At 36.0% G+C, this 17,090-nt stretch overlaps 1 protein-coding gene across 3 annotated transcripts; it reads left to right on the forward strand.

Annotated features, from left to right (window-relative positions):
* The first annotated feature begins 2,775 nt into the window (after window positions 1–2,775).
* LOC107871177 (pyrrolidone-carboxylate peptidase) lies at window positions 2,776–14,708 on the forward strand. Of its 3 annotated transcripts, none has more exons than XM_016718013.2 (5): window positions 2,776–3,078; window positions 3,801–4,088; window positions 10,692–10,796; window positions 10,889–10,936; window positions 11,312–14,708. In XM_016718013.2, exons 2-5 carry the CDS (start codon window positions 3,822–3,824, stop codon window positions 11,375–11,377), a joined length of 486 nt encoding a protein of 161 aa, XP_016573499.1. In that variant the 5' UTR covers window positions 2,776–3,078; window positions 3,801–3,821; the 3' UTR covers window positions 11,378–14,708. The 3 variants fall into 3 exon arrangements, with proteins under 3 accessions (XP_016573499.1, XP_016573498.1, XP_047250731.1); XM_016718012.2 differs by having other exon boundaries at window positions 14,324–14,708; XM_047394775.1 differs by having other exon boundaries at window positions 3,076–3,457; window positions 14,324–14,708.
* The last annotated feature ends 2,382 nt before the right edge of the window (window positions 14,709–17,090 follow it).

Raw genomic sequence — 17,090 nt, forward strand, 5'->3', positions numbered from 1 at the left:
TATATATATATATATATATATATATATATATATATATATATATATATATTATTTATTATAGATGTTAATTTCTTTAATCAATGATTTATATTAGTATAAAAAATTTATGATTTTTTCCTATATCATAATTCGTAACCATATAACTTGAAGTTAGAACATAATTATAAATGCACATTAACTATGTAACTTACCCTCTATAGGATTAAGTAATTGTTGAAACGCACGGTGTATTAAATATTGTACATTAATAGTTAATGTGTAATAAATGTATGATATAACATTATACGTTTTTAACATGTACGAGGTTAGAAATGCAATAACGAAATTTAACTGAATTCAATTTTTTTTTAAATTATATACAGTATCATTCCAGTAAATTTACGAATGTATAATATGTTTTTATACAGTCAAATCAATGTATAATAAATGTGTGTCTTTCCAGTAAATGTTTGAATGTATAATAAGTTGTTATACATTCAAAGCAATGTATAGTGAAATTGCGTCATTCCAGTAGACTTACGAATGTATAATATTTGATTATACATTCGTAAATATAATATAGCATCATACATTATAAATGTGCATGATATTAATAATTTTTGTAATTTTTTTTACAAGTAATAAACGTTTTACAACATGTATGTTGTTATGTAATACATACGTTTAAAACGTATTAGTCTTTAGTTCAATGTAAGATTCACTTATAAGTAAAGGTACATAATAGGAAACATATTATGTGTTCAAAATATAATGTCAGATTAATTAGTAATATGTTGTTTTAATCATTAACAAATAAATGATATGTTGTTTTAATCATTAACAAATAAATGAAAGGGAAATTCAATAAGTGAAAGGAAAAACCCCACGAAATATTTTCTTTGGCTTTGACCTTTAGTTTCGTCCCCCATAGTTGGTCAAAAAGACAGCGTAATAAGCACTCACAACGCCTGACACCAACAAGTTTATAATTGACCCAGTCCTTTAAGGGTCGTACAAAATCTGAATACATTCCAAGCCATCACTGTTCAAGATCTAGATATAATAAATTCCTTCAACAAAAAAATCAAATTAAAAAAAGAATGACGCAAAATAATAATCAAAGGGTTTTTTCAATTTGATTTTATTTTGTTATTGAGAGTGTTAATTTGATTAATTTGGGTTTAATTTTTTTTTTTTTGAAAAAGAAAAAAAATAATTTTGGATTTATGGATTCCGAGTAGAGAAAGTGGAATCCGTGGTTAAGGAGAAGTGAAATGATGAGGAAGAAGGGAAGGTAAAATTGGAATTACAGCTGCTACTCATAATTATAGCTGACATACTAAATAAATGGAGAGACAATGTAACAAGATTTTAGGAGAAAAATATGGAGCATAATTTGGAGCAGAGTATAGTTGTTTGGAATGTATACGAAGGAAGAAATAGAAAATAAAAAAGGTAGAGATTTAAGTAATTAATTTGAGATTTTTGTAATTTCTTTTTCAACATGGGATGTAATGTAATAAGACAAAGTTAGCATGTGTATATATGTAATTTTTCCTAATTATAAAATTTAGAGAAAATGGTCAAATACCCCCCAACCTTTATACCAAATCCCAACTACACACTTATACTTTGAGAAGGTCCTATGACCCCCTGAATTATTTTAAAATTAAATTATTACACCTCTGACGCTGACATGGCAAGAGAGTGTGTTTCACTCTCTTTAAAGAGAGTGAAAACAAAAATATTTTATTAAAATTTTATTTTTAATATTTCTTTAAATAAATATATATAATTTTAATTATTATTTTTCTTTCTTTTTCTTCTTCTCCAATTCTTCTTCTTCGATGACATCCAAGAATGACAATTAATGTTTTTTTTTCTTCTTCTTCAATTCTTCTTTTTCAATGACATCCAAGAACTCATCAATGTCAATTAATTTCTTCTTCTTCAATGGCATCTAAGAACCCATCAATGACAATTAATTTTTTTTTTCTTCTTCTTCAATGACATCCAAGAACCCATCAATGACAATTAATTTTTTTTCTTCTTCAATGGCATCCAAGAACTCATCAATAACATTTCTTTTTCTTCTTTTTCTTTTTCTTCTTCTTCTTCTTCTTCTTCTTCTTCTTCTTCTCTTCTTCTTCTTCTTCTTCTTCTTCTTCAATGGCATCCAAGAACTCGAATTACGTGAGAATATTGAATCAAGTCAGATTGAAAAGTAAAGTTACCGGAATTTTGAATTTTCCGACGCCATCACTATCGCGATGCCATTTTGTGAAAATCAAATATTTTTTGGACATTAATTTTTGATTTGATTTTGATAAGATTACATATCGTGTAAATTCCATATGATTCATTATGCCATTGAAGAAGAATAATAATAATAGAAGAAGAAGAGGAAGAAGAAGAAGATGATGATGATGACGTGGCATGACGTGGAATTAATTTTTTATAATAAAAAAATGATATATGATGTGAAATTACGTGGCATGACACGTGACAGCGCGTGTAGACCACAAATCAAAATAAAATCTGAATATAAGTTTTTAGAGGGATATATATTCTACTTTAAAATAGTTCGGGGGTAATAATTTTATTTTAAAATAGTTTAGGAGGGTCATAAAATCCTCTCAAAATATAAGTGTGTAATTGAAATTTGGGGTAAAGGTTGAGGGTATTTGACCATTTTCTCTAAAACTTACAATTATGGCCAAATATGGCCAAATTTTTATGGTCATTGCAGTCTCTTAACTATTAAGTACCATTTGTTATAAAACTTAAACTCAAAAAGGAAATAAAAATGTTAAAGCAAGGCAATACCTCGGGCAGAAGGAACAAAGAACAAAGTCATCACTGTTTTTCTATGAATTAATTATGATGACGACCTACCACTACCACGTTCTTTATCCCCCCCCCCCCCCCCCCCCCCCCCCCCCCCCCCCCTTTTTTTTTTTTTTGAAAAAATAGTTAAATTCTAGGAGGAATCCTAATCAATAATCTCGTACCATTATAATCACCTTTTGATCAGATAAGACCACTTGTTCCACTCTTTTATTCTTTTGGCTCTCTCTCTCTCTCTCTTTCAGCTTTCAGGTAACATAATTATTTTTCAAATTTAAAGTTATTTGCTTTTAGTTTTTCTTGATTTATGGGGTTCTTGATCCATGTGATCTCTGATTATTTTCAACTGGGGTTCAGTTTTTTGTGTTTATAATGATGACTTAGATTCATTAATGATAGATTTGGGGTTCTTGGTATGTGAAATCATTCATGTTTAGAAGAATTGGGATGATTCTAACCTGGGTTCTTGATTGATGTTGGTTTCACTAAGAGAGTTTAAATATACAAATGAATCCAAGGGTTTTAATATTTATTATAGATGTATATATATTAGAAGTAATTTTGACTCTGTATATATAGTACTATAATCTTTTGAAGAGCCGTCCCTGGTTCACAACATCGTTTCAAGAAGGTCTAGTTTTGTTCTCTTATCCTTTTTTGACATGTTATAGTATGAAATTTTGTTCTGTTCTTCTTTATTGATTACCGTTAGTGCAAGATTCCTATTTTTGTATTAGTTTGAGACAAAAAGGTTAGTGCTTTGGTTCATACTGATTTGTTTGAGTGGTATTGGAATGTGATGGAAAGGTTCATATTGTAATTATTGGCACTGATCTGTGGTGGCTGTGATTGGAATTTATGCTGAAAATTCTTGTAAATGAAATCTTTTAGGTTTTTGGTCGATAGCTTCTGTTTGATGCAGGTCTTTAGAAAGTGAATGAATCTCTTTTTTTTGATGCTTTGAAAATTTTCAGTATCATTTGACAAGGGGATAGATGGGGTCCGAAGGGCCTTCACCTGTGACAGTACACGTGACTGGTTTCAAGAAATTTCATGGCGTTGCTGAAAATCCAACAGAAACCATTGTAAGTAATCTTAAAGATTATATGAAGAAAAGGGGTATGCCCAAAGGGCTGATCCTTGGGAGTTGCAGCATCCTTGATACTGCAGGCCAGGGAGCTCTAGTTCCCTTGTACCAGACACTGCAAGCTGCTTTAAGCGGTGGTGACTCCGAATCATCCAATTCCAGGAGAGTTGTTTGGGTCAGTTGCTCACTTGAATTCTTTTTACTTTTCGTGCTCAACTTTGTTCTACTGTCCAAATGAGGAAAGGATAAATTTTTATTTATTTTAGTTAGAAAATGGTCACATGGCCAGTAATTCTGTTGAACCTTAATATGACATAAAGATGGAAATTTTTCTTTCCTGAATCTGACAGGACCATTTTGTATCTGTCAAAGTTGAGGATTTATGAAGATAATAAACTGAAAAACTGCCATTGTTGTGCAGTTAACCTTGAGCTTTGATTGAGAGAGAATTGAGAGAAGATCATGAGAAGATATTTTGTGAGATGGTAACTGACTTTATTCCGTGAATGCAAAATCAACATATATACAAGTGTGTGTAGGTGCCAGCTGTCAACAACTATCTAACTAACTAAGTCTAGTCAGCTAACTAACTACCACTAACAACATAATTAAATATTCTAATCTTGCAGCTAATCAAGCTTTACATGATTCTTCAATAATCTCAACTCCCCCCCTCAAGTTGGAGGTGCTGAAAGTACAACCAACTTTCCTAACACAGTATGATGCTTAACTCCAGTAAGAGACTTTGTCAATATGTCCGCAAGTTGAGCATTTGTAGTAACATGTTGCAAAGTAATGAGGCCTTCATGTAGCAAAGTTGAGCATTTGTAGTAACATTTGTAGCATTTGTAGTAACAGGATTCCTTGCAATGTGTATGGCTGCTTGACTATCACAAAGCGCTGAAATAGGCTTGGTGGAGACAATAGTTAACTTGGTCAGCAATCTATCCAGCCGTACCAGTTCACCAACAATCTTTCTAAGTGACCTATACTCTGCCTCAGCTGATGATAGAGAAATGGTAGTTTGTTTCTTGGATTTCTAACTAACTGGACTATTTCCAAGGAACACAATGTATCCGCTGACAGACCTTGAATCTGGACATAAAGCCCAGTCAGAGTCGCAACAAGCTGACAGGGTGTAGTTGGGACCCAAGGTTGGATCTGATTTTAAGTACCTCAGGACATGTAAAACAGCTTTGTAGTGGGTCTCCCTAGGAGCCTGCATAAATTGGCTAAGATGTTGCACACTATATGCAAGGTCCAGCCTAGTATTTGTGAGAAAATTCTGCTTCCCGACCAGCTTTCTATAAGGTGTTGGGTCAGACAACAACTTTCCCTCATTTGCCAGTAACTTAATATTGGGATCAAGAGGGGAAGCACGTGCTGTAGTTCAGGTGATCATACTCTTTCAACAAATCAGTGGCAAATTTTCTCGGGGAAATTAAAATTCAAATTCTATCATGTCTGTATAATACCTCTAACCCCAAGAAATAATGTAGATGTCCCAGATCTTTGATTTTGAACTTTTGTAAAAACAACTTCAGCTGGTGTATCTCCTTCTCATCAGTACCAGTAACTATAACATCATCAACATACACAGCTACAAAAACTGTGGAACCATCAGTTTTCTTGTAAAATAAATAGTAATCACTACCAGAATGTACATACCCCTGCAAACATAAGGATTCAACCAGTTTTTCATACCACTGTCTACTAGCTTGCTTCAAACCGTACAAGGATTTTCTTAGCTTGCATACAAGGTTTGGATTATCCAACAATATGCCCTTTGGAGGATTCATATACACCTCTTCATGCAAATCACCATGTAGAAAAGCATTGTTGACATCAAGTTGATGGAGTTTCCATCCTTTCTTTATAGCTAAACTCTGAAGAATTCTTATAGTGGTCATCTTCACTACTGGCGAGAAAGTTTCACTGGAATCAACACCATGTTTTTGTGTGTATCCCTTCATCACAAGTCTAGCCTTGAAGCTCTCTATACTTCCATCAACCTTGTGTTTAACCTTGTAAACCCACCTGCAACCAATGGTTCTCTTTCCGGCAGGGAATGGGACAAGATCCCAAGTATGGTTTGCATACAAAGCTTCAAATTCCTGTGTCATTGCAACCTGCCAAGCAGGATTTAATATTGCTTCCTCATAAGAGGATGACTCACATTCAAGTGAAATGTTCCTTATCAGCTGCTGGCTATCCAGACTAAAGGAAGTGAGTGAAAGAGAGGTATGAGTGGCAATGTTTGTTGAGGCAGAAACAGATGAAGAAGAAGGTTGTAGGTTGGGTAAGGAATAAGAATATTCCTTTAGGTAGGCTGGTGTGGCATGAGTTCTAGATAATCTTCTAGGTTCAGCTTGTGGTTGTGAAATATGTGGTTGAGGATCAGGTAGTGAATTATGAGAAGATGATGGAGAGGTAGTGGATTGAGGAGATGACGGTGAGGATGGAGAGTTGCTAGCACGTATAGGATCAGGGGCAACATTATGAGAACTCTGTATAAAATCCAACTCATGTGTATCAAAACTATGGGGTGTGACAGAAGAGTGACTTGCATCAACATTAAGATTTGTTAAAGGTACCACATCAGGGAAAACAGGTTGGTGAGATGACAAGGAAAAAGGAAAGACATTTTCATGAAAAACAACATCCCTAGAAATATGTAACCTTTTTGTAGTCAAGTTAAGAACCTTGTACCTTTTGTACCAAAAGGATATCCCATGAAAACATGTGGAGTGGTCCTAGGGTCAAACTTACTTGTGTGAGTCTTAAGAGTGGTGGGAAAACAAAGACATCCAAAAGTCTTTAAATGAGAGTAACTTGGTTTCTTTTGGTACAGAAGTTCATAAAGGGACAGGCCTTTCAACAGTGTGGAAGGTAATCTATTGATCAAGTAGGTAGCAGTTAGGATACATTTTCCCTAATATCTAATTGGCAACTTGGATTGATATAAAAGTGCTCTTGCAGTTTCAAGCAAATATTTGTGTTTTCTTTTCACCACATCATTTTGTTGTGGTGTGTATGGACAAGTTTTCTGGTGGATGATGCCTTTTTCTTGGAAGAATGATGTAGTTGCATGATTTACAAATTCAAGGCCATTATCAGACCTGATAATCTTGATCTTGGTCGAAAACTGAGTTTCTACGAGAGACACAAAGGTTTTGATGGATTGAAGTGTATTACTTTTACAACTCAGAAGATGTGTCCAAGTGGACCTGCTATAGTCATCAACCACGGTAAGAAAATACCTATAGTTGTCATGATTTAAGGTCCCCATGGATCAATGTGTAAGAATTCAAAAGGGGTGGTACTAACTGGAGATTTCTGTGGAAAAGGTAGTCTACTTTGTCTGGCCATTGGACAAATTGTACACATGAAAGGTTGTTTTGGTGCAAAAGGTACTGGTAGTGAAGATATTCTTCTCATTTTTGCAAAAGGTACATGGCCTAATCTCTGATGCCACAAAAGATCAACATTATTATCATGGAGATGCAAAAGACAGACATGGATTCAAAATAGAGCAGACTTCTTTATTAGGTGAACATGAATTATTTACAGAAGTATTTGGAAGTAAAGATGAAACAGGTTTACTTCAAGTGGGAAAACTAAAACAAGTATTTAAAAAGCTGGGAATGGAGGATTTGAGTCTACTAGAAGATCTTGAAGTGTAGTTGTGACATTTTAAGCAGAGGTAGTATAGACCATTGTTAGCTCGACCAACCTCCAGAGGCCTATTCAGTGAAGGGGCCTGCAAGGTACAAGAAGAGCTACTGAAACTAACTATGAAGATCAAGTGCTAAACAATGAACATAAATGAGGTTAAATTTAAAACTAGACACAAACAAACCATCGTGCAGTGTTAAAGTTGGATTTATAAAGACATCACCAATTTCTGTCACCCTTACTCTATATCCATTAGGCAAAGTTACTAGGAAAGGATAGGGTAAACTAGTGATGTTAGTCAGTAAGGTTTTATTGTATGTGATGTGGTGAGATGCGCTAGAGTCCAATATCCAGGAATCAGCTGTCAATGTGGTACATGCACATGAAAGATCAACAATCTCAGTTATAGAGGAATGACAAGCAATTATACCTGCAAGGTTTGTAGCACCACTAGAAATTCCACTTATGTCATGTGTTGAATCTCCTTGTCGAAAAGTGCTCAGTAAAGTCATCAACTCTAAAGTCCTTGAGGATTGGGATTTTCTGCTGCAACATTCTTTCCTGTGTGATTATCAGTGTGCATTCCTCCAAACACATTAGCAGCAGAAGCTAAATTATTTCCTGTTATGAACTTGAAATCTTGAGTGAAACCATGCAACCTATAACATTTGTCCTTAATGTGACCAGATTTCTTGCAATAATCACAAAACAAATGAGATCTACTCAGAGAATAGCCTCCTCTGTGAGAGCCAGAACCACCTGCACCATGTGAATTCCCATACGGATATCATCCAGAAGAATCAGATGTACCTACCTGAATAGTGATTACCAAATTGTTTGCTATTGTACGGAGCATTTCCTATCCTAGTGTTTTGATAATTTGTCTTGAAGGCTGCATTTGCTATGGCATGAGTGGTAAGAGAGGCAGATTCTAGACTAAGCTGAGTGTGAGGCTCAACTTCCCTTTGCTTCTCTTCCTGAATTAAAATGGAGAAGGCTTGTGCAATGCTAGGAAGGGGATTCATCATTAAAATACTCCCTCGCACAGGTGTGTACATCTCATTGAGGCCCATGAGAAATTGTATTAGCCGTTGATCCTGTTTAGCCTTATGCACAACTGCTTTAGCACCACAAGAGCATTGACATATGCAGCTAGTACTCAGAGTGAGTGCACTCAATTCCTCCTATAGTTTCTTCATTTTAGTGTAGTAGTTGGTGATGTCCAGAGAGCCCTGAGAAAGATCATTAATATCTTTCTGCAACTGATACAACTTAGCCCCATTCGTTTGATCATATCTGTCTTCGAGTTCCTGCCAAAGCTCTTGAGCATTATCGATGTATTGTAAGCTATCTGCTAGGTCTCTGTATAGAGAATTCAAGAGCCACGAAGTCACCATGTCATCACATCTCTCCCAATGTCTAAAAAATGGAGAATCGTCTGGTGGTTTTGGACATTTGCCATTGATAAAACCAGTTTTATTTTTGACTGACAAGGCACGAAGTACACCTCTCCTCCATCACCGATACCCCGTGCCATCGAAAACACCAGGAAGCAGCATTGCTCCTGCATTCTCAGAGGGATGCATATACAAGGGATTTGTCAAGTCGATAGTTTCTCGACTCGCTTGAGTAGGAGGATTGGCTTCATTATCCGCCATTAGAAGTGACAAATAAGCAAACACTTTGAAGACGCAAAGTGAGAAAGAACAACAATATCACCAACTCTAGTGAAACAGAAACACCAAAAACAACTCGAAAACCTAGAAGATCGAATATACGAACAGGGCAGTAAGAAAAGGCAAAGAAAAACGCAAAATTCAGGATCAAAATTGCTTTGATACCATGTCAAAGTTGAGGATTTATGAAGATAATAAACTGAAAAACTGCCATTGTTGTGCAGTTAACCTTGAGCTTTGATTGAGAGAGAGAATTGAGAGAAGATCATGAGAAGATATTTTGTGAAATGGTAACCGACTTTATTCCGTGAATGCAAAATCAACATATATACAAGTGTGTGTAGGTGCCAGCTAACAACAACTATCTAACTAACTAAGTCTAGTCAGCTAACTAACTACCACTAACAGCATAATTAAATATTCTAATCTTGCAGCTAATCAAGCTTTACATGATTCTTCAATAATCTCAACAGTATCATGACACCCTAAGTGTTCCTTTTCTCCTTTTAGGAAATGGATGACCTTCTTTAATTTGGATGCGGTTGGTTATATCTTAGAAATATCACAATCTACTTTTGTTGTTTTCGATATGGAAGGTTTGGATGATAGTTTGTTACAAACTGATCATCTTTAAATGCTGCATGGTACTGCTTTTGTATTTGTGGAATGATCCATTTGCTGACGAAATGGATCATTAAGTTAATTTTTTATTCCTGGGAACTGCTATACTACCATTTTCAAAAATTTGACGTATGCTATAATGTGTAGGTGTCACCCGATATATTCTTTAGGCTCTTGGGCTTATCTGAGATGAAATCCAAATCCTGTTCCGGACCCAATCCTGAAAAAGTTTACTTAAATATGCTGCTAGAAGAACTCTCAAATTTACTTTAGTAAAATGGGTTTGTTTCATAAACTTAGGATAGTTATTAAATCACTTATAAAGTTGGGGTTGTATTCAGGTGTTGAGACTTAAGAGAATAAAAAGGGAGGGATAAAGGTAAGAAACAAGTGAAAAGGGGAGGCATAAAGGTAAGAAACAGGTAAAAAGTGGAGGGATAAAGCCAAACATAGAAAGGAATTTTCCATTTGTTTACAACCAAATGGCTTAATTCTTTCGTCATGCTTTTATCTTTCATACTTGTGAGGGGAAGTGTTGTCCATTTTTCATTGAAATTGCCAAGTGTCACGCATTTGTGTATAGAGATTAGTACCACTAAACCTTTTAATTGTTTCGAGATCTAGAATACAAAGCACATAGCATAGTTGTGTGGCGTATCATTCCATGATGACATGAGGCGAGAATGGAGTTTATGGCTTGTTCAAGTGGCCAGAGGATATTATGGTTACACTGCAGAGTCTTTTGATGCCCAATGTTTGTACTTCATATACCAAGATAAATCCAATTATTGGTAATTTGTGTCCAGGTACACTTTGGAGTTAATAGTGGTGCCACAATGTTTGCCATAGAGAGTCAGGCTTTCAATGAAGCTACTTTCCGTTGTCCAGATGAGATGGGATGGAAGCCTCAGGTCAGTTAAAAGACCTTCCAGTTTTCATTGGGTCTGTTTTAGATTGTTCAGTTCATCAACTGAACTCAAGATTTTTATTCCGTTACTTGCAGAAAGTCCCTATTGTTCCTGCAGATGGGGCAATTTCGCGAACACGAGAGGTATTATGATTTCTTGCATCCATCTCTCATGATTTATCTATAATGGTTATCAGAATTTATTGCTTATCTTGTTGCCCAACTTTGAAGTCAACTAAATATGGTTGGTACAGATATGACAGTGTCATGCATTAGTTCATACTTGATTGGATTTTATTCTCCATCCTTTTAATAAGTTAAAGTTGAGGTGGGTTTGCTTTAACCTCATTGAATTTTTATACTCCATTTTTTGGGTTTAACTTTGCCTTGGTTACCAAAAGGGGAGCAGGAGGGCAAGGCCAGAGCAATTTATTGGTTTTCTTCCTTTGCATGAAGTATTGCTGACGAACTTCCACTTATTCGGGTAGCAAAAGTGATGTACTTCCTCTTTCCTTGTAGCTTTGCAGGGGTACCAACACTTCCGCTTTTGCTTCCCACTTGGGAAATGACGATTATAAATCATGATCTAAAATATTGGCTAGTTCAGGAGATAAAATGCTCAATTTTCCATCCTTAAAGATTCTCTTTCCTTGTTCTGTCATATTTTGTCTCAACCTTCAAATGCACTGGGAGTGGACAGAAAAGATGGAGCCTTGACCTATGTGGTTCTTTCTCTCTCCCAAGGATGAAGAGTTTTGATAGAAATGTCTTCTTTATCTCAATTATTATTTGTATATTGATAGATGGATAACATCGCAAACCGCTCTTTCCACTCCGACCATTGCAAGCAAAGAAGCTTCAAAATACCAAGTAAAGAAAAAAGGGAAATCTCCTAGAAAGCGGAACTTTTGTTTCTACTCTTTATCTATTCTAAAACCGAAATTAGAACAAAGAGAAGAGGCAAAATCTTATTCTGTGGACCCCTTCCATCAGATTATTTTACTAATTGTAGTTCATTCAAAATAATAAAGGAACTGGTTTAACAAAAGGGCTCTCAAATGTGAACCAGTACCTTCTTGTATACAGGTAACGATTGCTCATAATTTTCCTGATTGCAGAAGGCCTAATTACTGATTTTTGGTATGCTTTTGATTACCATAAAACCTTCTCCCTTTTGGAGTCTGGTTAATCAAAAGGGGATACTTTCTCCGTTTTACTTTTTTGAAAATTTACACTTTCTTGCCTTATTATTATTGTGGGATTACAATGTTTATTGATAGTATTAAGTATAGTCTCGTGGAAACAGCTATGAGGTAGTGGTAAGGTCTGCTGCGTACATTCTACCCTCCCCAGACCCCATTTGTGGGAACCTACTAGGTATGTTTTTGTATGGATAGTAATGGGCATTGGTATCTTATTTCTATTTAACTTTTAGTAGAAATAAGAAATATAGATATTCCCATGGTAGGAATAGGGTACATGTATTAAGGAACAGAGGTAGGGTTTTAATGCAGGTGATAGACAAGGTTCTGGATCTGCCCTAATCTCAATAGCGCACAAGCTAGGACATTACTATATGAATGAGATGTCATCCTAGTTAACATGAAAAGCAATATCACGAGTTCCTAATATGAGGTGATACAGTGCTGGTGAAATTCATGATGATTGATGATATGAAAAGGGAAAAGGTAGACCTAACATTAGTTGGACGGATATCATCTTGAAACACTGCATTCTCTAGGACTCCATGTGCACTTAGCTGAGCACAGAAAACTGTGAAACTGAAGGATTTACGTAGATGCTGTCAACTAGTTAGAATTAAAGGTTAGTCGTTACTAACGTACAAACAGAGTAACAGTTGGTCTAGTGTTTGTTAGGAGTCCATTTTAGCTTGATCAGAGATTTGTACGTTATTACAGGGGTAAGTGTGAAATTTAAAGAACCCCTAGCTTTAGAGAACCTCTAGTTTATCTTTATATTGAGTATTTGAATAGAGTCAAGCCAAGTATAGCATGCTATATGTGGAAACTTTATTTGAACTTGGAATTGAGGAGTAGGTGTTACTGCTGTTGTCTTAGTTTCCTCTTCCCTCGCTTGAAAAGTTCGATAGCCCTTTCTTAAGACAGCTATCTTTCTTCTCTTAAGAAGGCAAGACCTTTGAAGGCAAAAAAACAAAATAAGGATGAGACAACTGAGTAAATAAGAAGGTTTTGTGGCCAACTAATTATAGCCAGTCTGCTGCTTCGGTTATGGCTACATATGTATAGCCTGGTGCTATTGTTTGTGAATGTTTTCCTTATCTTTTACTTTCCTTCTTCTCCTTCAGGAAAAGGGGGTGCAGGGTGGGGAAGGTGGAGGAGGGAGGCAAAGAGAGGCCTCTCCACAACACCCTACATCTGCCTGAGGTTGGTCTGTTATTGGAATTTAAATCAGCAGCAACACCTAAGAAAATCTGTGGTTACCTAGCAGTTGCTTTTTGAGCATGTCTTCTGCTTAATAAAGACCAGTTCTTCAAAAGTTGCGTGTGATTATTAAACTTTCATCAGCCTGATCCAAAAACGAAAAGCTGACATCATAAGGTGATGTTAATTTCTCATACGTATCTGTCATGTACTCTGTTCACAAGGATTTATAGGCAGTACTTGGTTCTTGGAAGAGTTAACTTTTGCAGGGAAGTCTTTTAATTAGTTTTCTTCCATTATCTAAATTAACTATTTCAAAAGCACCAAACTCCAAGCATAGGCACCACTTCTTGGGAAAACGTGTTCAGCCCCAGTTCATACTTGGTCTCACTAAGAAGATTTAGTCTTTCTATCCACAACATTCTCCTACCCCCCTTCCAGCAAAAAACATTTTCTTGTCCTGTCTGTCGGCATTTTTCTAGAGCAACTCTTAATAGGCTTCCTGGCTAGCAAACAGATTCTCCTGGGAACATTAGAGTTAGTTCTATAAAGTATTTGTTTCCTTAAAGGAGCAGGAGTAGCACGTTTTTCTGTTTATTTCCTTGTTTTGACATTCAAAATGCTTAAGTATTCCTCTGTTTTTATCTTTTTTACGTCCCTGAGCATTTCCTTGAGAGTGTTATTGATTTGTGATTTCATGATATACAATCTAAGTCTAATTTCTTCCCTTAAAATTCCGAGCGCGTCAAATTTTTAGAGATTTTTATTCATTTACTTTTACTAAGAAGATATTCTGGTTTCTAGGGATTATGACTTTGTGAAATAAGGTTAATGCTGAATCCTGGATCACGTGGCTTCCTATTCAAAGTTGGGCAAACAGTTTATAGTTTTACAAATGGGTAAAAGGAGACCATATTGTCGAAGTCCTTTACAATAGGAAGATCTCACTGATTCCTCTGAACATCTAGTTTCTGCCTTTCTGGAGAAAGGCAGTTTTTACTAGCATCTTATATTTCTGCTGATCGCGCTGATTTCTCGAAATAGCTGCAGGAACAATATATTTTTGTTCGTCTTTGCACCTATTGGAGTTTTTGCCACTTCTCTTATACTGTGTTTGCCCTTTGTCTAGACTTCTCTTCCCGTGGAAGAAATGACCAAGGTATTAGCAAAGATGGGATATGAAGTGATGATCTCTGACGATGCAGGCCGGTTTGTATGCAATTATGTATACTACCACTCCTTGCGTTTTGCGGAGCAGAATGGCGTCAAATCACTATTTGTACATGTGCCCCTCTTCCTAACTATAGACGAGGAGACACAAATGCAATTCGCCGCTTCTTTGCTCGAGCTAATCGCCACTTTATACTAAGTCCTTCCACTTCTGTGTCCGGAAGTGTGTTTGCCTTGTTATTTATGCTGTGTATGCAGAAGAAAGTTGATTTGGATATAAATGTAATGCTTTAATAAACAATGAACTCTTTTTAAGTGAATGGCAAATGCATATGGTATGTCTACGCATCTTCGTCAACATTCTCTGGGTTGTTAATCTCATCGATCTGGAGACGATTCATGCTACTGTGCGAGTTAACTTGCAGCTTTCTGTTGCTCCTTTTTCAGAGTAGCGGACATGATGGAAAGTTGGCCTTCAATTTATGTTCTTGTAAGTTGTAACATTAAAAGGTTCTTGTGGCTGATCACGGTAACGATATTGGGCAAAAAAATTACATTTCGAACTTTTGACCCTGCTTGCTCCACGGCAAACCTTCAAGATCAAAAGTCGAAATTTATTAAGCTAGAAGTTTTGCTCACAGGGCAAGCGGCAATCGGGGTCAAAAGAATCGTGATCAGCCAGAGCCTTGAGGAGCGACCGATCTAAACAATATGCATGACAAGTTGAAACTTGAAATCACTTTTAAGACGATGAGTTACGACGACACAATATTTTCGCTGATAAATTTGTTACTGTTTTACTTCTGTTCATTGTCAATATTATAGTACGTATTATTTTTCTAACACAAACTAGTTCATTTGATATAGGTTCCCTCGTGCACCGGCCACTATTTGTTTCTAGCACGCCCTCTATAGAAAAAAGTTAAAAAAGTAGTAGTACATACTTAGTACTTGTGTGCTATAGACATATCGTGTTTGAGAAGTTGGAAAGGGAAGAATTGTAGCTGCAGCCCCACTCCACAGCCGCCTTCCTCCATTTGCTATGTTGGGACCTCCCTTTTTTTCCATTTATAGTGCCACTACTAATTCCCCCACATTAATTATTTCATACTCCAATTATTGGATCTTCTTTAATTCATGTACATTCCAGTCCTTCCATTGGCCCTCTCGTGTAATAAAAAATTAAAGTAGAAGAAAGTAAAATATTAGGGATCTTTTAACATCATTACATTACATAGAGAGGCCGAAAGATATGTGGCTTACTCTTATATCCACTCAATCTTCACATGCGAGTGTAACTACCCCACGCCCCCCGCAATTGCAATTGCAATTGCAATTGCGGAGCTTGGTAGGATTTGAAATTTATGAGTTCTAAATTTAGTTTTTCAAGTTATAGAATTCTAAATTAATAATTTGTATATATTTATATATAAAATTTGGATCAAAGTTACTGATAATGCAACATGTTTAGAATAGATGGTGGTGTTAGAATAACTCTCACCGGGGACTGCAGGCAGCATGTTTAGAATAGATAGTGGTGTTAGAGTAACTCTCACCAGGGACTGCAGCAGAATTGGTAGAATATTTTCCACTTTTAAGTGGAGGTTGCGGGTTCAAATTTTGAAAATAAAAAAAAAAAATCTTGTAGGAAACTTTCTCCCTTTAATAGACCAATAGACCTTACAAAGCACAGATCCAGAGTAATCGGGACCAAAAGACACTACACTGGACAAGATGTTGAGTAACAAATTAGAATCACTAGTATTTGCCTGCATGTTACCCAAAGGGCAAAAGTTGTTGTGCGTCTTTTACTCCCAGGATTTTCTAGTTGTTGGCACATCTTGAGTTAACCTACAAAAACCTGTGTGCCAACCTGCTGCTACAACTAGCAGCAAATTTAACAATTTTGTTAGGATTGAAATGACCAGATGTCAAGCGAATCTTGAATCATAATAAATGAGATAACAAAAAATTTACACACACAATAATTTAGCGTAATTTTATCAATTGACCTACTTTCATAAAGAAGGAGATAAACAATCTACTATGTACTGTAAAAGAGAGTACGAAAATATCAAGAGAATAACCTTACAAAATTTACTCCTAGAAAGATTTACACAAATGTCAAGATTACTTTTGGTCTCACAAACTCCCCCCCTGAACATGACTAATTGTACTCATCATACAGAACTTTGATGCCGCCTTTTGAATTTAACTTATAGGTACTCATCGTAAAGGATTTTAGACGATCAATGTAATCTAATATGGTATAGTAATCTATCTTATTTTCCACGTAATACTTCCTACTGCTTCCCCCTTCTATTATGTCATACATCCCCTTGTTTACTATTCTTTATCTTGATCCGGGGGTCTATTGGAAACAGCCGGTATGGACTGCGTACATCTTACCCCCACCCCCAGATCCTACTTGGTGGGAATACACTGGGTTTGTTGTTGTACTTCCTACTGCTTCCTTTTTGTTTCATTTCATAGGCATCTTTACATGGTCTACACTCTAAAAGTCTCATCTTTTACCTTCTTCAAATTATCAACTTCAAAAGTCAAACAAATATAGCAGCCCAAGCACCCAAGTTTAAGGACTTGACAGCGTGAGAATATACACTACCATGTGGATAATCTGTTTTATTTTTTCTGAGTTTCGCTGGATATGCTGTTGTTATTGAGAGATTGTATAAAAGGTAATTGAACGCTTCTACTACAATGTG

The sequence above is a fragment of the Capsicum annuum genome, chromosome 8 (genome assembly GCF_002878395.1).
Source record: "Capsicum annuum cultivar UCD-10X-F1 chromosome 8, UCD10Xv1.1, whole genome shotgun sequence".
Lineage (NCBI taxonomy): Eukaryota > Viridiplantae > Streptophyta > Magnoliopsida > Solanales > Solanaceae > Capsicum > Capsicum annuum.